We start from the raw sequence: 25433 nt of genomic DNA on the forward strand, positions 1-25433 counted from the left end.
CTGGCATGGCCTAGTGACTGAGCGTCAACCTATGAACCAAGAGATCACAATTGGATTCCCGGGTAGGGCACATGCCTAGGTTGCAGGCTCGATCCCCAGTGTGGGTGTGCAGGAGGCAGCGGATCAATCACTCTCATTCATCATTGAGATCAATATCTCCTACTTTCCTCTCTGAAATGAATAAAAATACATTTTTTTAAATAGAAGAAAATGATGACATATCTTAGTTAGTTGATATGTGCTTTCCATAGACGGGAGACGCCCTTGGCAAATCTGTGCTAAGTTAGAATTGGTGAATCTGCCTGCCTTTATGGTATTTACCCTGTGGTGGTCATGTGAATCTAAGAAGGGGCTCAGATTAAGTGTTGAATGGGACTGAGCTGGATTGATGGGATTGAATGGGACTCTGGGGCTCTGGTTGAAAGAGAGTTGGTTTTGGTTCCAGAAGACCTCAACTTTGTACTCTACGTGTCTGTGGCCACAGAGCCTGTGTGCTGGCAGCTGCTGTACTTGAGGGCTGTCAGTGTATCATGGGGCATCAGTGATGCTGGTGTCATAAAATGAATCGGGAAATGTTCCCCCTTCTGTTTTCTAGAAGAGTTTGTGTGTAATTGGAGTCTTGTGTTTTTATAATAATTGATAGAATTTACCATCTGGGTCCAGAGGTTTCTTTTTTGGAAGATTTTAACTGAATTCAATTTCATTTAAGTTGCCAAATTTATGTACATAGAGTTTTTCATTATTAATATTTTAATATATGTAGAGTCTGAAGTGATACCCTTCCCATTGCTCATACTGGTCATTTGTGTCTTCCATTTCTTTTTTCTTTGTTGTTGCTAGAAGTTTACCTGTTTTGTTCACCCTTCTTCAAAGAACTAGCTTTATTGGATTTATTAAATTTCCTCTATTGCTTTTCTCTTTTTAATCCTAGTGTCTGTCTTATCTTTATTGTTTCTTTTTTTGTATTTGCTTTCTCTTTCTCTAGTTTCTTTTTTTCTTGTTTTTACACAAACAGTTATTTAAGGCCTTTTATTAACAGGTGCTTGCAGTTTGTTGAATTTTTGAAAAAACAAGTTGTAAACTTTTATTACAAACTTGAGGCCCGGTGCATGTAATTTGTGAACAGGGGTGTGGGTCCCTCAGCCCAGCCTGCACCCTCTCCAATCTGGTAGGATTGGGCCTAAATGGGCAGTCGGACATCCCTCTCACAATCCAGGACTGCTGGCTCCCAACTGCTCGCCTGCCTGCCTTCCTGATTGCCCCTAACCACTTCTGCCTGCCAGCCTGATGACCTCCTAACCACTCCCCTGCCAGCCTGATTGATGCCTAACTGCTCCCCTGCCAGCCCGATTGCCCCTAACTGCCCTCCCCTGCAGGCCTGGTCACCTCTAACTGCCCTCCCCTACAGGCTTGATCGCCCCCAACTGCCCTCTCTTGCAGGCCTGGTCCCTCCCAACTGCCCTCCCCTGCTGGCCATCTTATGGCAGCCATCTTGTGTCCACATGGGGGCAGCCATCTTTGACCACATAGGGGCAGCCATCTTGTGTGTTGGGGTGACAGTCAATTTGCATATTACTCTTTTATTACATAGGATAGAGGCCTGGTGCATGGGTGGGGGCTGGCTGGTTTGCCCTGAAGGGTGTCCCGGATCAGGGTGGGGGTTCCCTTGGGACGTGGGTTGGCCTGGGCGAGGGGCCTGTGGTGGTTTGCAGGCTGGCCACGCCACCCAGCGACCCAAGCGGAGGCCCTGGTATCTGGGATTTATTTATCTTCTATAATTGAAACTTTGTAGCCTTGAGTGTAGGCCTGGGCTGGCCAGGGTGGCAGGAAAGCTTGGCTTCCTCCATTGCCAGGGAAACCAAGCCTCCTGCTTGCTGCAGCTCCATGGCCACAGCCATCTTGGTTGGGTTAATTTGCATACTCGCTCCTGATTGGATGGTGGGCGTGGCTCGTGGGTGTAGCAGAGTGATGGTTAATTTGCATGTTTCTCTTTTATTAGTGTAGATTAAAAATAAGGTCCTTAATAATCTTAATTTGACCAAATATGAAACAATTTTAAAAACCTTTAAAGGTATATTAAGAAAAACCAGGCTTTTAAAAATAAAAACCTCGTTTGTCATTACCAAAATGAGATTTCTATAGGTAAAAATAATAAAAACCCCATGCTGTATAGTAGATAATGCAGATAGTTCTAGTTGTCTGGTTAACGGGCAAAAAGCAAGCACTAAAGGCAAAGGTAGGGAACATCCAGCCTGCAGGTCGTGTAAGGCCCGCAAAATCATTTGGTCTGGCCCTGCCGAGGCATTCGGGGTGAGTTAATTAAATGTTTGACCAAATGTAGCAGGCGAATTTTTAAGTTGGTAATTTTGTATGGCCTGCAAATGATGTTATAAATACCCAAATGTCCATTGGCAGGAAAAAGGTTCCTCACCCCTAACTTAAGGTCTTCAGTTCTAATCTTTTGTTCATTTCTCATTGCTGAATTTCACATTCATTTCTTGTTGGATGACTAAACTGGATGATGGTAGAGATGGTAAGCTAGCATTTATTCATCCCCACCCTGCTCAGCCTTGGGAGCGGATGAATTCTCAGCCGGTGGGTCAGCTGCTTTTGTGTCTTTGCCATCTTGTGGTTTAGCGTTTTCTGGGCATCTGCATTGGTGATTGAAGCTGCGGCAGTACCGATATTGAGGTAGCTGCTGACCTTGGGTCTCAGCTCCTTGATTTTCCTTATCTTCTTCATTGTTGTTCTCTCTAGGCTGTTTTGGCAAAGAGGACCCCAGTTAATCATGGTCTGTAGTTCTAATACATATTCTGTCTCACTGGCCTACCTTGTTCTCCTGTACTCCGGTTGTCAGCACCCATCATTTCTCCTTGCATCTGAGGGTTGGAATACTGTGGTCGACGCCCATAGGGTGTCCGCATGCAGTAAGGTGGGAACTGTTGCCTGCAGTAGGGCAGGTGCTGTTGGGCCTGGCCTTCGGGAGCACTCTTGGATCTCTCATTCTTTCCCCCACTCTCACTACTCAGGTAGTTCTGCTGGTGTTTGCACGGAGGACCTCTGCAAGGTGGATAGTGTCTAGAATGGTTACCATCTGCTGCACATTTACTGCCTTGCATGTTTACTGGAACTCCACCAGGGCCTGTAACATTTGCTGCCTCCACACCCTTTTCTCCTTCAACAACATCAAACTCCACAATCTCTGCATCTCCTACACTGCAAAGGTACTTCCTGGGGTTATTCTTCTTTATGGCAGTCTGGTGTACAAATACATCTTCCTTGGTGTCATTCCTGTTGATGAAACCATATCTGTTTCTTACATTGAACCATTTTACTGTTCCCAAAACCTTTTATTTTTATTGTTGAAAGTATTACATATGTCCCCCTTTTTCCTCCATTGATCCCCTCCAAACCACCCCCACCCCAGGCCCTCACCACCCCACTGTCTGTGTCCATGAGTTATGCATATATGGATTACCTCCCCCGCCTTTCGTCTGAGATTCCATACTCTGTTCCATGCTTCCATGTCTCTGGAGCCACTCCATTCATCAGTTTATTTTGTTAATTAGATTCAACATATGAGTGAGATCATGTGATACTTGTCTTTCTCTATCTGACTTATTTCACTTAGCATACTCTCCAGGTCCCTCCATGCTGTCTCAAAGGGTAAGAGAGTCTTTTTTTTACTGCTGCATAGTATTCTATGGTATAAATGTACCACAGCTTTTTTATTTACTCATCTGCTGATGGGAACTTGGGCTATTTCCAGAACTTAACTATTTTAAATTGTGCTGCTATGAACATAAGGATGCATACATTCTTTCTGATTGGTGTTTCAGGTTTCTTAGGATATATTTCTGGAAGTGGAATTACTGGGTCTAATGGCAGATCCATATTTACTTTTTTGAGGAAACTCCATACTGTTTTCCATAATGGCTGCACCAGTCTGCATTTCCACCAGCAGTGCACGAGGGTTCCCTTTTCTCCACATCCTCACCAGCACTTGTGATTTGTTGATGGTAGCCATTCTGACAGGTGTGAGGTGATACCTCATTGTCGTTTTAATTTGCATCTCTCTGATGATCAGTGACTTTGAGCATTTTTTCATATGTCTCTTGGTCATCTGTATGTCCTCTTTGGAGAAATGTCTATTTAGGTCCTTTGTCCATTTTTTAATTGGATTGTTTATCTGCCTTTTGTTAAGTGGTATGAGTTCCTTATATATTTTGGAGATTAACCCTTTATCAGATGTATCATTGCCAAATATGTTCTCCCATACAGTGGGCTCCCTTTTCGTTTTCCAAAACCTTCTTGTCCCTGCCAGCAGGCACCGCTGATGTGAGGCCGCCAGGACCGCCAGTCCCTGCACCACTGCTCGTGGTGCCGAGCTTGGTGTGGGCAGCCCTGAGGTGGTGGCGGCAGGCTGCCGCAGCTGCAGCTCTTCCCGGGTGTGATGGCAACTAGGCCGGCGGCGCTGGGGCTGCTCAAGGCTTTCTGGGGGTCCACTCTCTGCTCCCAGTACCCATTGAACTGCTGGTTTCTTAAGTTGAAACTTTAGGTTATTGATTGGAGACCTTTTCTCTTTTTTAATATATGCATTTAATTATATAAATTTCCCTCTAAACACTGCTTTAGTTGTACTCCCCCCTTGTTGATGTGTTGTATTTTCATTCAGTTCAAAATATTTTATAATTTTCCTTAAGACATCCCCCTTTGACTCATGGATTATTTATAAGTGTGATATTTATTTTCCAAGGGTTTAAAGATTTTTCTGTTATTGATTTCTAGCTTTTGGTCAGAAAACATGCTTGATAAGATTTTAGTTTTTTTTAATTTGTTAAGGTATGTTTTATGGCCCAGAATATGTGGTCCTGCTTGTTAAATGTTCTGCTGGTTTGGGCTGGAGTGTAAATGTCAATCAGATGCAGATGGTTAAGTTCTTCCACAGCCTTGCTGGTTTTCTGACTACTAGTTCTCTTACTAAATGAGGAGTGTTGAGTTCTTCAATAGGCCAGCGGTGGCTAACCAGAGGAATGGACCTGTGACCTCACAGGTTCCTCCTCTGCAGATGCTTTTCCTGGCACCATGCAAGCCCCTGCTCAGTTTTTTATAAAACCCAATCTCCCTGCTACCCTTCACTGTGGTCACCCTGAGAAACACTGAGCTTCCCTGCCTTCCACGACCACGGGAATTCCAGTGCCAGTGTCTCCTGGCACCCAAGTCTTCCTCCTGGAGCCGCCCTCTCCGTTGACTGCTCTGTCAGCTTCCTTTTCACCAAGCAGAGTAGCACCTCCAAAAGGTTCTCCCTCAGGTGCTACCAACTCGGAGCTGCTCCAGTTGCCACAGGCAGGGTGCGGGCTGCTGCTTGCTTCTCCTGGGTTCCGTGGTTTGTCTGAGAAATGCCCTGGACGCAGGGTTTCATGGGAAGCCAAGAACATGGCTTTTAGAAGCTGACAGCTAATCCAGCCAGGTGCAAGCTCTGAGACCTGGCCACTTACTCACATCTACAATCTACAGGATGGAGCTGTTTGAGGATGAAGAGATGACCCACAGCCCCACCCAGGGCAGGGTGAGCTCAGGGAGCAGCTCTGATTGAGTTTCTGTGTTGAAAGCTGTGTTTCTCAATCACCCAACAAAATGTTCAATTTCAGAAAAGCATGGTGGTCCTCAGGTCAGGCAGGGGCACAGTGAAAGCAGGTGGAGACCCCATCCTGGAAGGCGTTGCTCTGACGTGCACATTTCTCTCCCACACCACAGGTGACCCCAGGATTCAAGGAGAAGGAAGGGGAGCTCTTAGTCAGGGGACCCACTGTGTTCCGTGAATACTGGGGCAAACCAGAAGAAACGAAGAAAGCGTTCACCTCAGATGGCTGGTTTAAAACAGGTAGGGGCTGGGGCAGAGAGGGAGAGCCACTGGAGGAGGGGGCCTGAGGGGAGAGAAGGAGTGTGACGTGGCCACCCCAGTTTGTCACCACACCTGGACACCCCAGAATCTTCTGTCAAGGGCAGAGACAGTGCTGGGGGGTGCACTTTGTGTCTCACATCTTTGTGGCTGTATCCCTTTCAGCCTCTGAAAGGAGGCTCCTGAGACCACAGCCCTCAACAGGGCCAGCAGCCCCCTCCTGGTGGTCCTATTGCCCATCTTGGGTCAGGACACGCCCACCCCCTTCCCAGTCACCCCTGCACTCTAAGTAGGAGATCCTCCTCACCCTCTCCCACCCACCCTCCCTCTTAGCCCATCATGCTTTGAAAATTTCCCCTCCCCCACTCAGGATCAAGTTGTTTGATGGAATGTGGTTTATTTGTGGTGCGGGTCATTCCTTTCCCTATTCCCTACTAAAGTCTGCACTCTGTCACCTGCCCAAGTGAGCAAGTATAAACCTGCCATTATAATCTGGGGCCCCAGCGCTGGGCAGAAAAAGCAGCACTGCTGGAATGCTCTTGTGGGGCCCCCCATACTGGCATCCTGTCACCTGGGACACACACCCAGAGCCTGATCTGAGGCACCTTCCACCCCCTGCCCCTGCCCGTCCCACATCCCTCCACCCTTCTGTCCCTCACCCTGTCCCCTACTGTCCCTCCATCTCCCCACCTCCTTGGTCCTGGCAGACACTGGGATGTTTAGGTTTGCAGCTGCATGATTCCCTAGTGTATGTGCTCATCTAAACACACGCCAGAACATTGGTTCCTGACACCTAGATGGGGATTCTGGGTGGTTTCTCCTTTTCTTTTTGCCTATTTGTATTTCTAAAACTTTTGTCTTGGACACACATCAGTTCATAATAATCTCAAGGAAATATTTTCTAAAAGAAAGACCTGTTTTCACATGTTATCAGATGTGGCCCCATGATCAGAAACGTGCCTTGATCCTTCTGTGAGAGCAGAGCTCAGAAGGAAGGAAGCCGCCGCAGGTGGTATGGGATGCCGCCAGGGGTCGCTGTGCAAATATGACGGGAGAGAGGGTGTGTAAGAGATGGCCATGGCCATGGCCCTTAGCCTGGTGACCCCTGTGCCATGTGCTGCCTGGGGCTGACACTTGCACGCATGTCATCTCAACAGGCTCAGGTCAGCGTGGATCTGTAGGGGGTAGATTCCATGTCCACTCTCCAGTCTGCCGCTGTCATGGGCCTGAGGTCACCAAGTGACAGAGCAGGGAGTGGGGGCTAGAGGGTGAAGGGACAGATAGAAAGTGCTACTAGGGGGTATCAGTGGCCCCCTTTCTACCCCCGTGCAGGTTGCACTTAGGGCTGGACTTGCTGATCCCAGCCAGTCCCATGTCCACCCTGTGGTCCCACAGCCATCATGGCTTTCTCTCTCATGTACCCTCAGAAGTGTATTTCCTAGCAGCTGTGGTTGACATGTCCTGTCCCCCTGGCCCCTCCACACTGGGCAGAGAGCAGATTTGTGGAGGGTTCCGAAGGGTTTGCAGATCAAATGTGTGTTGGCCCCCAGAACAGAGACCAGTGCCCCAGGAACCCTGGCAGGAGAATCTGGGGTACTGGTCAGCAGAGGGCCCCATTTTGGGGACTCAGGAGTCCAGGTGACCTGTTTTGGGCCCTCCTGTCTCTGCCTGTGACAGGATGTAGTCAGTATATTAACACACCCCATCTGGTTTACCTATAAACATCTGCGTTAATACCTGTCTGTCTCTCTATAATTGTTCTTCAAATGCAGATATTTAGGAAATGCTACTTTTGAACTAATTGTGCTTTTTTATGCATCCCTTCTTTAGCCATCTAAATGGTCCCAATTTGGAAACCTGACTTACTTTGTAGCCATCTTCTTTTATTTTAAAATTCAGATAAAAAGCTGCAGATATTTTTTCTTTAAAAGCACAGGAACCAAACCCTGTGGATTTTGCCGATAGCAGGGCTGACTGAGCACTGGGGAGGCAGCCATGCAAAATGTGGGGCAGTCAGCGTTCAAACATTTTAGTCACTGCTCCTGATGAATATTTCAGTTGAAAAGGAATAGTATGCATTAATTATTGTAAAGAGATGTCTTTAGGAGAAAATGATTTTGAAATTCAGTTTAATTTCATTGTAATGCACTGCAAACAGGAAGGGAGTATGTGTGTTTAATTGGCTCTCGGGGGTGAGGCCTGGAAGCCGCATGCCTTTGTCACAGGCCATTAGCGATACAGACTGCATAATGAGAGCGCGCAATCAGCTCACAGCTGCCGGCTCCTACGGGGAGAGCATGATATTAAATAGAAATCAGGATAAATTAAACTTAACCCTTTCCCTGGCCAGCCCCTCCTGCCATTCAAATTCGAATTCTGGCAGGAGCTGGCAGGTCCTCCTCCGGCCAGTTCCTCTCAGTGGCCTCCTCCATGTCTAGATGACAGGAGACAAGCTGCCACTTCCATTCCAGCCACTGTGGCCCTCCCTGCCCTGTGTGTGCCTGCCTCCTTCCCTGCAGCCCAGTTCTGCCAGGGAGAACACGTGGGAGCTCCTTGTAAGCCCCCAGGGCTCCCAGCTGCCTCAGAGGGAAGAAATCAAAGTGCCCTCCGCCCAACCCCACCCCCGACACTTTCCTGACAGCCACAGTGCCTTTGGACTCTCCAAGTCCACCGAGCACTGCCACACCCTCAGAGAAGCTGGTCCACACACACAGGCAATCCTAGGACCCAGGCATCCTCAGGGCTTTACATTGACCCTGCTGTCGGAGCTGAGGACATGGGGATAAAGACTCCGATGTGAGGACAGGGCTGGAGATGAGGACGTGGGGATGAGAGCACAGGCTGCACCTGAGAATACAGAGATGAGGGCGCAGGGCCCAGGTGAGGATGGAGATGAGGATGTGGGGAAACGCGGGCAAGGGAGGGAGGTGAGGACAGAGATGACAACATAGGGATACGGGATGGCGCTGGGACATGGGGGCAGAGCTGAGCAAACCGTAGCTCCTACTGCCTTCTCGGTGCTTTTCCCTGAGCAGTTTTGTCGTTGTAAAGAGACTGATAACTGAACATGAGGAAACAAAAATGACATCTCTGATTACTTCAAAGAATACGCATCATACACTGTTAACGTTGAAAAGTGACATAGTAAACAGTCAACTCTGTTTACCTAATTTTAGATAAATACATGTGTAGAAGGTACTTAGGTACCTGGGAGAAAGAACCATGGGAAAATCACCAGAACATCGCCAGGGTGTATGGTGGTGCCTCTTCCCTTTTCGTTCTGCAATGAGCACATGATATTATTATCAGAGACAAACATTAAAAGCTATTTATTTAAGAAAACACGTTTCCAGAAGGACAGCAGAAGAGAGAGCCTGACGTGGATTGGCTGGGGTGCCCGAGGTTTGCGGCCTCAGTGGAGCGTGGAAATTCTCTGAGCGTGTCACTCTAGTCGAGAGTGCGGGCTGACCGTGCAGCCCAGGGAGTCAATTGCTCACAGAGCCGGTCAACTTTGACCTAAGATGATGGGCAGGTCACAAAAAAGAAATACACCTAGCTGAAAAATACAGAAATAGTTTCACTTCCTAGTGATAAAAGAGATAAACATGGAAACAAAGATTGAATCCTTTTGACTAAACTGGCAGATTCTTAAAGAGCTGATGCTCAATGCAGTAAGGCCGGTGGGATTGGGTGGCCAGTATTTCTGTGAATCTATTTAAAGAAAAAAAATTAGAGGTGGTCAAAAGTGGATGTCCAACGATATCTGCTGCAGAATTACTTATAGTGTGAGAAATTGGAACCACTTGCTCAGTGATGGGGAATGGTATGTACACTGTGATCCATCCAAACAGCAGAATAATGTGAGACCTTAGAAACCTTATTTTCAAGACTAATGGCATGAGGGAACTCTGTTGGTGTGTGTCATATACACGTGTGTGCATGGGTGTCACATGGGGCATGTTTGGCACAGAATTCTGACTCTTGCTATCGCTGCATGATCTCATGTCCTCTTCTCTTTTCTCTCTTTTGGTACTTCCGCAGTAAGCTTGTTACTCCTACAAGCACAGATAAGTATAAGTGGTTTTTAAGTTTTACACTGAAGTTTAAGCCTTCTCATGTTAAGAAGGCCCCAGGATAGCACTCAGGAGTGACATTTGCTCCACTCACATCTTGCCAAGGCCACTCACTCAAAGCTGCTCTGAGCTCTGATGGGTTTCTCCTCAAGGAGTCCTTTTATTTTGACCAGTGAACTATAGTTAGGAATTAGGCAAAGGGTTGAAATCAGGGACCCGTGTCTCATGCTAGTGAGTGTGATAGCACATGTACCTGCAGGCTGTCACCACCTTCACATCTGGCTGACCAAGAATGACCATCTCGTCCCCGAGCCTTGCTTTTCCCTGGAAGACAGGTCCCTGTTCCAAAGACTCGGCTGTTCATTCTGCAACTGTCCAGGGGGTTCCCTGACTGTTCGATGCTGAGCCCGGCTGTGACACCCATGGTCCCCTTTGTTGGTGGCACCTCCTGTGTGCGGAAGCTTTTGTTGTGGTGTAGTCCTATCTGGCAGCCATTCCTGTGTGTGTGCTTTATTTTTTTATGTCGCTTAAAAATCCTTTGTTCCCAGTGGTCATAAAGATGCTCTCCTTTATTTTCTTCTGAAACTTGTCAGACTTCGCTTTCACGAAGTTGAGTCTTCGATCCACCTGGAAGTGGCTTTCGAGCGAAGGGACGAAGCGATGTCACGGCATGTGTTGCCCTGTGCAGACCGCCCTGGCCTCGTTGAGTGTTGGGCTCCGCTGCCCGCGGCTGCTCCTGGGCCTCAGTGCTGTTCTTTTGGCCTTTTTTGTCTGCACTGGTCAGACCCAGACCTCTGGGCAGAGGGTGAATGTTTTGAGTTTTGTTTTTCATCAAAGCTGTACATCAGGGCTCAAGGTGCCATTGGTTTCACCAGTTTGGGAACAATAACCAGTGGCCCCCAAGATGTGTTAGCTGTTTCTTTGATATTGATCTCCATGTCCTAACTGACTGCTGATGCCGCCCACCCCATGGCCACAGCACTCTCATCAGCGGTTGGTGTGCAGTGTCGGCGCATGAGGCCCTGCACATTCCGTTCAGGGCTGAGCAGTGTGGGAACCGTGGCTGTTCCCCAGCTCGGGAAGAGCTCATTTGTTCGTCTATGTCCACATCCCCAGGCATGGATGGCCACCCTCTCTCCTTGGGAAAAAACCCTTCAGTGTCCTGCTGCCCCCAGCTGGCTGTCACCTCCGCATCGCACACAGCTCCCACCTGGGCCTCCACTGTCCGCGGTCCCCTCCTCCCTCCTGTTCCTGCACCCATGGCTTGCTCCTTTCACTCCTCGGGTTGCAGCCCACATCCCCCAGAGGCCTCCTGAGAATGGACACGTGTCTGGCCGTGTCTTCATTCGGGTTGGACGGGGTACGGAATAGTGTGTTAGAAGTTGTCCCTTTATTGGTTTCTAGCTTCCGTGTTTGCTGCCAGCTGCAGCCATTTTTCTGGTACTTTGTGACCTTCCCCCTGTGGAGTCCTAGAGGGTCTTGTTTGTCCCCAGAGCCCACAGTTTGACTGGCCATGCACTGTGGGTGCTCTGACGTTCCTGGTCCGCCAGCGCTCGGAAACCATGTCCTGTAGTTCTGGGAATTGTTTGGCTGGTTTTCTCCCCTCTGATGCCCAGCGACCTCTGGTGGCTGACAGTGAGAAGGGTGGTGGGGCGGCCAAGCCCTGGGCGCTCACAGGCCCACTACCTCCTCACGCCCAGCCAGACGGCACCGTCTATCCCTGGAGAACACAACATGCTGCGAGGTGGGGCTCCCTCCACCTGCTTCTCACTGTCAGTCCTGCCCCCTCCTCTCCTGTATCTCCCGCCAGGGCCTCTGCCCACACCTGGGGTGTGAGTCAGCACCTGCTGCCTCTCTCCACGCCCTCATAGGGGCTACTTCTTTGGGCCTGTGTAGTTCTTGACCACTAATTCATCTGCTTTTCAGCTTCCAATTTTTTAAAAAATACTCTCCTTTCCTATTCTCCCTGTTTAAAGCTTTGTACTTTTAAGAAGTTACTGTTGATTTTGTTTCAAGGGAGAGAGAACTTGAGTTCCCCCTGCCATCTCTCCCTGCTGGTTTTCAGGTGAGGTTTACGCTCCTGGAAGTTGTCGTGTCTTCATTTCCTTCTGGTGTCTTCCTTGGTCTCTATCCCCCAGGAGTGGGTCAGCAGAACAGCTGCCAAGGCCTCTGCGTGGCAGCGGTTCCTCTCTCACACCACGGGCATCCATCTCTGGAGCCCACAGGATAGCTGCACCACCACCTGGCCTGGTGGGTGACCTGCAGACAGAGTTGAGACTCTGAGTGGAAACACGAGGGGCTCCAGGGCAGAGCAGCCGGGAAGAGCTCACAGCAGTGGTCTCCGGCTCCCTCAGTTTCTTCAAGGACCAGGAGCCTGAATGCAGGATGCTCCGTGGCCACAGTAAGAGTGGGTCTGGGTCTCCTTCACTTGGTTTCCTTGCTCGCCTGCTCTAGCTTTCTGCATAGCCCAGGATGCCGCATGTGGGGTGCCCAACACATACCCGCTTCCCCCCATCAATAGCTCAGGATCCTTATCGGACAGGGACGGTGCTATTCCCATGTCACTCCAGTCTGGATTCTCGCCCAGCCAGGAGCACTTCGTCCCAGGACCCACACATGGGCAAGGCCAGGCTCACCGCCCATGGTTAGCCTCTGAGTATGGGGAGATTTATTTCCATTACAGTTTCAGGCAGAGAGCAGTGTGTAGGTCCTGCTGCAAATGCACGTGCCTGAGCTGTGTGCAGCCCACTGTACTGATCACCAGGCCGTGTCTGTCAGAGCACAGCTCCCTGGCTGCAACTGGTGGCAGGGCCAGGAGCTGGCACTCGTCAGCAGGAGACCGACTCCAGAATTGGTACATTTTGATAAATATGTTGTTAGAAAAAGTCAAAGTTGTTGATTTGTTTAGGGCAGCCTTGGGCAAACTACGGCCCGCGGGCCGGATCCGGCTGTTCTATCCGGTTCTCTTGCTCTCCCCTCCGCTCCTTTACTTTGAATTTATATTAGTTTACACAAACACTCCATCCATGCTTTTTTTCCGGCCCTCCGGTCCAGTTTAAGAACCCATTGTGGCCCTCGAGTCAAAAAGTTTGCCCACCCCTGGTTTAGGGTCTTGTGTCTGAAGCTCCCCAGCACCACGACCCTCCCCATGGGGCTGGCCTCTTTCTGTCACTCTGTTGAGGCTGTGTTTGGCTTTCACATGCCAGGCCCTGAGGATGGAGCTAGAGCCCATGGAGAGCACAAAAGCAGGGCAGCCCTTCAGATCGTGGTGTCTGGAAGCCTCTCTGAGAAGGCGCCAGCCAGGGGAGGCAGGGCAGGTCTCCAAGGGGAACCGCAAACTCAAGGCAGAAGGGACATGGCGTTGGTGCAGGGCTAAAGGAAGACTGGCACTGAGAAATTCCACCCTAGAGTCTCCCCTCAGCAGCTCACAGGGCCCATCATGAACTTGGGATTTCTTCTATGTGCCTTGGGGAGCCTTGGGAAGCCTTCTCTACAGCTAGAAAGGAATTCTGAAGCCATCAGGGGGACAAAGATTCCGATGTGGGACAGCAGTAGCTGTGTGGCAGTGGCTGCCTTGAGGGCCGGCACATGGCTTCCTAACTGTCATGGTCCACGGCATGGGTGCACACATTCCAGGCGAAGAACCACCACACCCAAGGCCAGGCAAGTTCTGGGCATCCCCAGAACCTCCTGAGGCAGGTGTGGGGATGGGCTTTTATGGAAAGACAAGTCTCCTGACCCTGCTGCTGTAGGAGTTCAGGCACAGCCTGTTACTGACAGGTGGCTGCCACATCCTTTGACTCAGAAGCCTGGTGCCTTAAGGACACAGAGCTGCACTGGCCCTCGGGTCTACCCTCAGCGTGACTCAGTAGAACGTGCAACCCTAGTGCAGTTGCTGGGTCAAGTGGTGACCCTACCTGGTCTCCTTTCACCCAGACACACACACACACACCACCACCACCACCACCACCCCTGGTGTGGGCCTCCATGGAGGTGTCAGTCCTTCACTGAGGGAAGAGTTGACTCAAGAGTCACCTGCACAGCCCTGGCGAGCGAGCCCTGGCTCCTACGATGCAGGGCCTGCCAGGTCAGAGGGGCTGGGGGAGAGCTGGGCTCTCCCTCAGGATGAGCAGAGCAGGTGTTCCCAGAAAGGTGGAGCGCTGCACCTGAAGAAGAGTCCAGCCCGATCAGGGGCATCTAATTGGCATCCTGATAGGCAATTTCCCACACTTGTGACACTTGTTCTCAGTCATAAACTTCGTTAATACCAATTCTTCCTTTAAGGAATTACTGTTCATTATAATGTGCTGCAGATGCTGCAAGTGACTTGCATAGGAGTGAGCCCAGGGGGCAGAGGGGAATGAGCCCATGGGTGGGGGCGCTCCTCTGGGGTTTGAGGAGGGGGATTTCTCCATAAGCCAACAGCAATTTCTTAAAACTTCTTATTTTGAAATACTTAAGGATTCACAGGAGGTCACAAGTAATGTGCAGAGAGGTCCTTGCTGTTCGCCCAGTTTCCCCAGGTGACGGTGTCCAGCGTAACTGGCGTATCACCAAAGCCAGTTCCGGACACTGTTACTGCTCCATGTGTGTCTTCCGGCATGAGCACCAGGCCACCGTCTGGCCTCGCACCCTTTCATGCGGGCGGGTCTGCCCTTTCTCAGTGTGGCTGCACAGAGGCTCTGGGAGTACAGTCTCTGCTCCAAGCTGCAGAAATTCCCCACCACACTCCTTCTTTCCTTAAGTCTGTCTGTCCAGGGCTCTTTGGGGCTTTGGAGACTTGCTTTGTTCCTTAACTCTTCCCCTCCTGGACACCGCCCAATGCAGGTGTTTCATGCCCAGAGTGGGAGCCAAGGCAGGCACACCTTGTCCTGCTCCTCTGTGTGCATGACTGGGGGGGGGGGGGGGGCACGGTGGGTGCAGCAAGTGGGCGCAGCACTCAGCAGTCTTACTGTGCAAATAATGGTGCTGTGGGGCTGCCCTGTAAGCAGATGGCTCCCCCCCTCACAGGCTTCTGTGCTGCATCATCTCCCCATTCCCTCGAAGGCCGAGGACCCCTTTTTCTGAAACCACTTCCGTCAGTACGACTGAGCACACGTCACCGGACTGTAGGCAAGCCTCATGCTCAAAAAGAGTGCCGTGGGTCAGAGGCTCTCTGGAGCCCTACAGAAGACATGTCCTTTGCCGGGATTTAGCACTGTCCCATACAGTATCTGAGGCAATTGTTGAGGGATGTTCAGGGTCCCCGTTTAGAGCCTCAAGGAGCCACATGGGCCTCGCCTCTCAATTCTGAGCATGCCTTTTGGGTGCATTGCCTGATCATCCTGCCCCCCAGTCCAGCCAGGACCTCCAGGTCTCCAGGCAGCACGGGGGTACCCTAAGAGCAGAGTGGTACTACACTGGCATCCAGTGGACCCTGCCCTCCACAGACCCTCCATGCTCACCCCTCATCCCTCCACTCTTTCCAATTGCCCTCAACCCAGAGAAGGAGGGTGCCCCAACCAGGCCCCCTCCCACGTTCCTAGAGTCTTGGACTCCTCTCCCTCTCTCCAGGGTCCCCTCAAAGCTAGAATCTTCAAGAGTCCTTTCCTCCACCGTCCCAGACCTTCATGCCACAGTAGCACCTCCTCCACTGACGGTCCCATGCCCTTCGCATTTCTGAAAGCAGTGTTAGTCTCCGTGCTGTCTCCCAGACATTCCCCTCTGTGAGCCTTTGCCCACAGACCTCTGGTTGGCTCCCTCGCCTCTGGCCTCTGCTCCTCCAGGGTGCGCTCAGCGGTCAGAGCAGATGGCTTTGAGGAAGCTCTGGGAGGGCTGGGCTTGGTGTGCCTCACCCCTGTCTGTCGCTGGTAGGCCACAGCCACTCCCACAGGCTCGAGGCTATATCTGTAGCTTTCCCAGCAGCTAGAAGACCCCGCCCGAGTTCCAGAAGGGTCCTTATGAGACAGGCTTTCTCAGAACTGTTTTCGGTTCTCCTTGCTCAGTGTTTTCCTGGATAACCACCTTTGCCCCCTCCAGGTTCCATGCCCATCCTTATAAAGCCCCCACTGGTCAAGCTTTCCCCTGGCCCCCAGTGCACCCCACCCAAGAGGTGGGCTAAAGAGCTCGGAGACCTTTCTCCTTCACCTGTTGGTCCTAATCCAGGCCTGCCCTCCTGTGCTCGGGTGCCCTCATTCTGCCTGCTGTCCCTCCCATCCTGTCTCCCACCTGGGCATGGCTGCAGCCACAAGCAGGCCCAGTCATCACACTGCCCTCCAGTTTCCACAGGGCAGCAGGAAGGAGCTTTCAGATGCAAATGTCCCTTCACCCCATGCCAGGCTTTCCCACAGCCTCCAGGGCTCTCAGTAGAGACAGTGTCCCCGCACATCCTGCACTGTCCACCCCACCACCCTCCAGGCTCCTCACAGCCCTGCTGCTGCTCCCACAGGACTACACCACATGCCCCTCACACACTGAGCCTCAGCACACTCTTGCCTCCATTCACATGCTGCTTCCCCTCCCCAGCCGGCCTCCGCGGGCCAGCCTGCCCTGCCTCTGCACCCAGCCGGCCAGCAAGTGCTCCTGAGCTCACTGCCCCAGGACAGAGCACAGCTCCTCACCTGGTGGGGTGTCCTGGGGCTGCTGGAACCACTCACCACTAACCAGGACTTCAACAGGAATCTATTCCCGCCCAGTCTGGAAACCAGAGGCCACAGGGCCATGTTCCCTCTGGAGGCTCTAGGGGAGGCTCCCCTGCCTCTCCAGCTCCTGAGGGCTCCAGGTGTTCCTGGCTTGTGGCTACGTCACCTCAACCTCTGCCTCTGTCCTTACATGGCCTTCTTCTGTGTGTCGTATCTGCCTCTGCCTTCCTCTTAAGGACATATGTGATCACATGGGAAGCCCACGGGGGAATCCAGCATGATCTGGACTACCTGTCATCCTGTGTTGGTTTTGCTGACAGTGATCCAAATAAGTGACCAGGACTCTCCCGAGTGTGCACCTGTCCTTACTTGGCATATAAACCCCCAAATCCCTCCATAATACAACTTCCATATGTCCCCAGCACCATCCCCTCCGTTTTGGTGCCTGGCTTCTCTCGGAGGAGACCCTAGTTCTCACTGCTCTGCATCAGGCTGGTGACAGGAGACAGGTGCTGGAGGAAGCCACCTTCCACCGGGAGCTGGCGTGCAGGAAGGGGACACCTGGAGATGCCAGAGAAGTGATGTCTAAAGAGGCTGAAGGGAGGAGAGGCAGCAGATGGAGGACTAGAATATTGCAGGCCGGAGCCGTCTTCCTGCTCCAGGGCAAAGGGATATGTCAGGGGCTGCGGAGTGGCCATGTGGGTGCAGCTATAGGGGGCTCTCACCCTGGCTTAAGCTGCACTTACACAGAGAAGGGCTGAGAGCAGTTCAGAGAGGGTGCAGGTGACATTGACAGAGGCCCTGAAACCACGATGGCTGTGCTCCGGGCAGTGGGGACAGGCAGGGCCTGGGGCAGGCGGCAGTACCTCTCCGCTGAGTCCCTGGGCTCATGGAGGCCAGCAGGGTCAGGTCAGGAAGCCCCTGGAAGGACTCAGCCGGGGCGGGGACAGGATGACGGCCTGGGCTGAGGCCGTACTCTACATTTACATGGCAGGCAGCTGGCAGCCATGGAAACATGGAAGACCGTGCAGATGTTTAGTGCAGAGAAGACAGGGCCAGAGCAGGGATGGGAGAGAGGTCACGGAGGCCTTGTGGACTTAAACAGGCTGTGTCCACCCCTGTCCCTGCAGCCACTCCTGTCACTTCACACCCGCGCCTCAGGCTGTCCCGCCCCCATGATGCAGCTTTCTAATGCCTCTCATTTCTTATGCTTCCTGTCGGGGTGGGCGAGAACCACCACACTGCCGCCTGTGCTCTGGGAGTCCGGCCTTCCCGCTGCACTATAAATAAGCCAGCAGCCGTCCAGCACACCCATCCGTCTTGTTTAATAGACTGGAGAGCGCCCCGCACCGCAGCAGGTCTCAAGGAGTGGCGCAGTGATGGATGGCTCCTTCCTGCGTTGGACACATGATGTATAATGAAATATTTATGATTTATTTCAGCTAATAACCCAGCATGAAGTGCAGGGTGTGAGAGCAGGCGGGTGAAACAGCACTCCTTGCAATGGGCGGGATGGGGGTGTCCCCAGGTGCACATGCCACACATTCACACATGTATACACACTGACACACGTGTGTGCACTCACACAGCCCGCTTCACCACACCTTCGATGCCCCGGGCTGGAGTGCAGACCTCCAGCTCCTGGTTGTCCTCCATCCCACCCCCTCTCATGCATGGTGATGTCGGAGAAAGGACACTGGATCCTTAGCTGGGAGGGTTCCTGCCAGGGTGATGCCCAAGAGAAGCAAGATGGGAAAGCAGGCAGTGAGCCAAAGGAGCAGGAAGTCCCTTTCCTCCTGTCAGAGACCCACATGGCACCAGGAGCGCCCCACCGGGAAAGGGCCACAGTGATACCCAGCTGTACCAGGGCCTTGCCGAGGCTAGAACCCAACTGCGGACATTGACAGACAGCGATCCTCTTTCCTCTGTGTTCAGGGGCCTGAGAGACGGCAGGTACCCTGGGCAGTGACAGTGCGGGCCCCTCCATCACACCTGCATAGGGACACAGCAGAGGGCTGTTCCTCTGTCAGCACCACAGATTGAGAGCACAGCCGTCAAACTTGGTGCTTGCTGCCTTGTCCCAAAACTGCCCCCCACACAGCCAGCACACCAGCAGTATTGATGCAGGCGCCCACCCATGTCCATGTGTCCTCTGTGCCTGCCGCACGCCTCCTGGTGACCAGAACCCCTTTCCTCAGGCGACACAGCCATGTTTAAGGACGGCAGCTACTGGATCCGGGGACGCACATCAGTGGACATCATCAAGACCGGTGGCTACAAGGTCAGCGCCCTGGAGGTGGAGCGGCTGCTGCTGGCGCACCCCAGCATCAAGGGTGAGTGGCTGGGGTGCTGCCAGCAACTGTTTCCCAGGACTTGCTCCAGGGACCCAACATCCCCAGCATTTCCTGCACATTCTTGCTACTCTGTAGCCTGCAGCGATCATTTGGCGTTTAAGGTGCCCACCCTGTTCTGTGCACAGATGTGGCTGTGATCGGTGTCCCGGACATGACGTGGGGCCAGCGGGTTACTGCAGTGGTGACACTGGAAGAGGGACACTCACTGTCCCACAGGGAGCTCAAAGAGTGGGCCAGGTAAGGGCAGGCAGGGCCAGCGGCCCTTGTGGGGTCGGGGGAGGGAACTTTCCCACCTCAGGAATGGATGGGCAGGGAGTGGACTGTCCCATGGCCTGGAGGGGACGGGTGGGGGCTTGGGCCTTGCTGTTGTTCATCTTGGGGAGGACTTGGAAGGTCAGGCGACGTGGTACTCACATGAGGCTGCCCCAGTAGGGGGCTCCAGGGACACTCTGTAATGATGGCAGAAGCAGATGTAGAACCCGTGCGTGCCCATCACCGCAGGGCCGTGAACCCGCGCAGGGAAATGGGAGCCCCCACTTCCCACCATACGACTCAGATGAGGTTCGGAGGAAGGGTCTGAGGTGGCAGAAACACTTGCTCCGGGACAGTGTCCCCTGTGGTGAGCCAGCAGATTCTCTCCTGGGTTTAGGAAGAGTCTTGTCAGGGGGACATCCGGTTAACGTGGAGCCAGATCCAGAGCACCCAGCCTGGCCCCAGGGCGCTGGGGGGAGCCAGCTCGGAGGGCCTTCCTGCGCCTCTCCCGCCTCAGCCATGGCACCCACCTCTCGGCTGTGTTCTAAACCAGCGGTCGCCAGCTGGTGGTCCGTGAGGTCCAAAAGGTTGGCGACCACTGCTATAAACCACATGCGCTGAGCATGGGCATTTCCCCATGCCCATTGGGTGCTCACGGCCCACCCAAGGCCAGAGCTCCCGCATCTCCAGCAGCGCAGTCCCTGTCCCTCACCCTGCATCTTGGCCGGTTTGCCTCCGCCTAACCCTAGCCCCTCTCTCAGGAGCCTTTCTGCCATCTGCCTGGTCCCGTAGTTTCTCTGTCCCAAGGCTTACAGGCCCCTTCCCTGGGCCCTGTGGTCAGTCCCAGGGGCCACCCCAAATCCCTGCCCCATCCTTGTCAAAGCCAGACCGAACTGGACAGGACAGGGGAGGGTGTAATGGAACCATGGAGCAGTGGCCCTGCGAGCTCAGAAAGGAGGCAGTTCGTAATCCCCTTTCCTCATCTCTCTCTCTTTTCCCCACGCCCTCCCCTACCTCCTCCCCAGCTTGTCTCCTTCTCAGTGCTAAAGATATTTTTGGCTTGTCCAACATGATTTCACAAACAGTAGGAATCCTGGTTTCATCAGGGGCAGCACAGCTGGGCAATTAGATCCCCGGGATTTGCAGAAGCACTGTCGGAGCACTGCCATTTAACAAGAGGAGAGGCAGCTTTGATTAAACAATTACTCTGTTAACAATTACATGTGTGTATGTGAGTATGGGTGGATATGTGTACATGTGTGTATGTGTGTGCACTTATGTGCATGTGTATGTACATGTGTGTATCCTATCCCAAGAGCTCCCAGAGAGTTTCCGTTCCAAGTCTGCAGTCGCACATTAACCTAGAGCTGTCCTCAGGCAGGTGCCCGCATGCCCCTTCACCCTCGGCTCGCCTCTACATCTCTCAAATCCAGCTCAGGCTTCTGGCCCAGCCCCAAGCAGGGTCCTGTTCTGATGGTCATGGCTTGTGACTATGGGTGTGCGAAGACCCTAAAATGGGCGCTTTGTGCAGAGGATCTGGGGGTGCTTTGGAGAGATGCTCCTAGGAGAACAGGACTGCGCGGAGCAGTTGGCTAGCCTGCCGTGTGTCTCCATGAGGACTGTCAGACTGAGGCTGGTGTCTGGGCCTTTGTGTCTTCAAATTGGGCAGTCACTGGGTGTGACACAGAGGCTGTCCACCCCACGGAGGGAGAAGAGGTTCTTCCTTCCAGAGCCACCCTCTGCGTACCACGTGTGGGTGCAGGGATGGGGAGAGGAGCCTCCCTCTGACTCTTTTGGACACTGACTTTTTAGTAAGGCTGCGTTTCTATGTTCACTACCATTTGGAGTCTTTCAAAAACTTTTTTTAAATAATGTTTTCTCTTTTGCTATTTTTTTTTTTTTAATTTCTGAAGATTCTTGCCGTCCTCTCAATCTCTCTGCTCCCCGGGTAAAGAGCTGCCGGCCTCCCCCATGCTGCGCTTTTAGCAGGAGTAACAGGGAAGCTGGCAGCCCCAGCTCAGGCAGTGCATCTCCATGGGGCATGGTCTCAGAGCTGGGTAACACTACCATGTGTGCAGGGTCTAGGACATGGACAACCTACCACCCTTCCATCCCCCAGACTGCCAATTGAAGTGGGCCAGGTGGGACTTATACACCCAGGAAGAATCCTCAGTGTCACCATCCAATCAGACCATGATGAGTCGTGATGGTGGCTAAAGTCCTGTCCCCGCTGTGCCCCACCATCCCTCCTGCAAGGAGACGTGTTTGGGAGGCGTTAGGCAGTATCTCCACTGTCCATGTGGATTTTTTCACAGGGAAACTTACTCTTAACAAACAATTCAGCTTTGCTGGATTCCTATGCGAGATCTCACTTTGCCTTGAAGCAGTTCTGAGAGCTTTGTATTAGACCAGTTGCTAAGCTGGGACCCTTGGAGGAAAGCAGGCCCAGCTTACAGACTCTGTCCTGCAATGAAGGGATCACTGTTCTTGGAAATGCAGGATCTGCAGATTTTAAGCCTGTGTTCTTCACAACACTTTTAGAACATTTTAATTTTTATACTTTTCCCCCCTTTTTTAGTGGTTGCTAAGTTAGGGTTTATACTGTGCATCTTTAACTTTCCACAGTCTCTCTCCCATGACATCGGCCTCTTCATGCATAGACAGCTTGTGGCTATTATTGCCATGCATCTACTTTTATATTTGTCACACACCCACACTACCATCTTTTATTTTTGTTAAGCAGTTACTCCTAAAGAGAAGTCAATAATAAGGAAATGGTATCTGTTTCCCGGCTCTGCTGCTCTTCCTGCCTTGGCTCGCCCTCAGTTCTGTCGGCAGCATTTCCTCCTGCCTGCAGACACGCTCCCATCTGGTGCTGGTCTGCTGGTGAGGAACTTCGTCAGCATCTGTGTGTCTAAAAAGGTCTATAATTTCACCTTCATTCTTGAAAGATACTTTTGCTGGACATGGGATTCAGATTGACTGGTCTTTCTTTTGGTTCCTGGGAAATGGTGCTCTACTGCCTTCTCACCTGCACTCTTCATCTTGGGAATCTGCCTTCATCTCAGGCCACACCCCCAGGCCCTCCTGGGCCCTCTTCTCTCTGGGCCCTGGCACCCAGCTCAGTGCTAGCATGGTAAAGAAAAGTGGAGGCCACAAAGCACGGCATGCCACCCAAATACCACTGGAGACACTGAGTTTTGGCAGCCAGGCTGCAGAGCAGTGGGCAGCTATGTTTCGGGAACAAGTTGTAGTGTTCCCTCTGGTGGCTTATTCCAGCAAAGTCCAGCCTGGCCCCACATGTCCTCCAACCCGTGGGCAGCCCCGGCCATCTCCTACGGCTGCCAGGACCACAGATGGTGGCACTGTCTCTCCTCGTGAGCCAGCAGCAGCCTGCACTCAAGTACCCTGGAGTGGGAGCCACACCATAGCCCTGGCCTGCTGCAGTCTGTTTAAGGAAGGAGCTGCCCCGGGATAGTAATGTGTTCAGGGCTATATTGCTGATGCTTTCTGCCTGTGGGCAGATGGACCCAGCCTGAAAGGGTGATTGGGCTCATGTTTATTCATAAGCACCAGGCTGTTTAGGCAAGAATTGGGGTTTCTCGTCCACCCCCACCACCAGCTCCTTGCTACTAATCCTTAGTGGCCAAGACCCCACAGCTACAGAATGGAGGGCCACGGCCACCTGTTGGCCCTGGGCAGACACTGGGGGCCATGTGTCCTGCAGCCCGCTATCTGTATCACTCCAGCCTGGCCTGAAGGTTGTCAGCAGATTGGAGTCCATGTGTCCCAGGAGGCGGGGAACTGCCACCCCAGGCAGCAACCAGTGCTTCTGCAGTTTCCTTACAAAGGAGCACGTGGCCCGGGTGTGGCTGTCAGAGAGTAGGGAGCAGCCGCTTGACCAGAAAGGGTCTCGGGAGGGAGAGTGTGGGCCCGCAGCCTAAGGCGGAGGTCCCAAGCAGAGCCTGTGGGTGTGGGACCCCAGCATGTGGCCACACACAGGCAGACACACCATGTAATGGGGTGCCCCTCATGGGAGTGGGGGCTACAGGTTAGAGCCATCCCTGGACTAATGCTGGTGCTGTTTGAGTGCTGGGCTCTGGTGCAGGGAGGCCACCTTCTCCACCTGTCTGGCTAAGGCTGCTGCAGTGACCAGGTGCAGGGTGGGCAGAGGGTCATCTCTGTGTCAGAGTGTCCTGCAGGAGGGCACCCTCCTGGAACAAGCACAGGTATGGCCAGGCCGTGAGGTGGGTGCCATCTGGGCCTGGAGTTCCTGCCACTCAGGTCACGCTTGTCTCTGCAGAGGCGTCCTGGCCCCATATGCCGTGCCCTCGGAGCTCCTGCTGGTGGAGGAGATCCCAAGGAACCAGATGGGGAAGATCAACAAGAAGGACCTGATCAGGCAGTTCTACCCTCACAGCCAGGGAGCACCGGAGGCCAGGCACCCATGAGCCAGCATCTACTTTACACCAAAACCCCCAAATTGGGTGGAACAGAGTCCGGCCTGATGGAGTAAGATCACAGCCAGAGGCCTCCTCTGTCCGTCCCTGTGGCCACATCCACACTTTTGCCTGGTCAGGCCCCAGGCGGGTCCAGGGATACAGGTCTCCACAGGAAATTTAGTAAAGCTTCTCAGAGAAAAACACCTGTGCTGTGCTGTCTACCCAGGGCCTGCGTGGGGGCTGTGTGGCGGGGACAAAGAATGCACTTGTCTGCATACATGTGCACGCACGCAGCCCGGGGTGTCCCCCCATTGTCTAGGATGCCCATGCCGCTGCCTCAGGTGGCCTCGACCCCTACAGAGCCTTCTGATTGAACCCTGACTGCTCTGAGGAGCCCACCTGGAGGACAGGCCCAGGCATCCAGGTGAGGGGTTTGGGCATGCCATCATCTCTTCCGTTCTCCCTGGGGTTTCCCATTGTGGCTCTAGGACAGTCCACGTCACAAGAGTGGCCTCACTGCGCCCCAGAGAGTCTGGCAGAGGCTCATGTAGGCCTTCAAGCAAAGCTGACCACCGTAGGGACAAAGCTCAGGCAACCAGAGGGCCAGGGAAGCTGCGTGTCTGAACCCCCTGCTGAGCAGCTGGGTGTAATCCCTCAGCCCCCACAAAGGGCCCACAAACTTCTGGGATGGGCCAGGTGGCAGTATTTCAGTCTCTGTGACTACATGGTCCCTGTGGAGCCACTCCCCTCCATGGTTGTGGTGTAGATCCCTCTGTTCTGTGGAGTCCAAATCCTCTCAGTAGCCAGAAGCTGACCACCAGTGGCCCTGCAGCTGCTCCACCTTGACCCTTAACCCCCACCCCCTCCATGCTGTCCCCACCACATACCCCTGTACTCCCACAACCCCTCCTTTCAGTCTTTGTCTAAATGCCACCTTCTCCTTCCCAGACCCTCCCCCCAGGCAGGCCCCGTCCTCCACACTCCTGGCCACAGTTGCACAGACCTCAGCGTCCCCACTCCCCGCTCTTGGCCGTGTTGATTCCGACGCATGGGTGCCCTTTGTGCACTCTGAGCAGAGAATCCAGAGGCTTCTGGACAGTTGACTAGAGACCGGGGCAGCTCCTCTGCCCACAGCTGGTGGGAAGTGGCCCTCACAGCACAGCAGGAGTCTGGCCTTGACTTTTCCAGAACCTGTCTCTGAAAGAGCAGCAAATTGTGGGAACTGGAGGAGCCCCCCAGCCTGTGCAGGAGTGCAGTGCCTTATTGAGAGGCTGTAGCTGGTGAGAGAGGCAGGCCTGGGACCACCCTCCCGCCCTCAGCCCCTCCTGTGGCCTGTGACTCCCCAAGGCCTGACCCTGGGTGTGGCATTTGCTCAGAGGAACATCCAGCCCCAGGCTCCCTCCTGCCTGAGGTCTGGACATGAACGCCAGCCACCCAACTACCAGGCAGGCCCCTTTGAGGGGCTCAGCCGCTGTGCCCACAGCTGGCTCCTTTTGAGGGCAGCCCTCCACACCATGGTGGACACTGGCTTCCCCGGTCCTGTGGCCGCCCCTGTGGTAACTAGGGAACCACATAACCACGTGCTGCTGAGAGAAGTCAGACTGAACACTGCAGGGTCTTTCCCAATCCCAGTGATTTGACACTAATTCCTAAAAATGTGTACATAATTATTTGCTTTATGCTATAATTTATGTCAAATACTTTCAGAAAATAACAGTCCCCTTCGGCTAACAGCAAGAGGACAGAGGATGTTGATTTGTCCTTGGAACGGCCCTCTAAGGACACAGAAC

General features: G+C 52.9%; 1 protein-coding gene and 1 pseudogene across 4 annotated transcripts in view; one reads left to right on the forward strand and one right to left on the reverse strand.

Moving 5' to 3' along the window:
• ACSF3 (acyl-CoA synthetase family member 3) overlaps positions 1 to 23839 on the forward strand; it is a 78069-nt gene extending 54230 nt beyond the window's left edge. For all 3 annotated transcript variants that reach the window (XM_080643846.1, XM_080643844.1, XM_080643845.1), the window contains exons 7-10: positions 5758 to 5884; positions 18794 to 18928; positions 19075 to 19186; positions 23505 to 23839. In XM_080643846.1, coding sequence (XP_080499972.1) covers positions 5758 to 5884; positions 18794 to 18928; positions 19075 to 19186; positions 23505 to 23652 — 522 coding nt within the window. In that variant the 3' untranslated portion in view covers positions 23653 to 23839. The remainder of the gene's footprint in view (positions 1 to 5757; positions 5885 to 18793; positions 18929 to 19074; positions 19187 to 23504) is intronic.
• LOC308235244 (Y-box-binding protein 1-like) lies at positions 2546 to 3526 on the reverse strand (annotated as a pseudogene). The gene is made up of 2 exons: positions 3509 to 3526; positions 2546 to 3347 (listed from the first exon to the last, which is right to left on the reverse strand). The product of its transcript is annotated as a Y-box-binding protein 1-like (transcript).
• Positions 23840 to 25433: the final 1594 nt, after the last annotated feature.

This window comes from Plecotus auritus, assembly GCF_963455305.1.
Source record: "Plecotus auritus genome assembly, chromosome: 10".
Lineage (NCBI taxonomy): Eukaryota > Metazoa > Chordata > Mammalia > Chiroptera > Vespertilionidae > Plecotus > Plecotus auritus.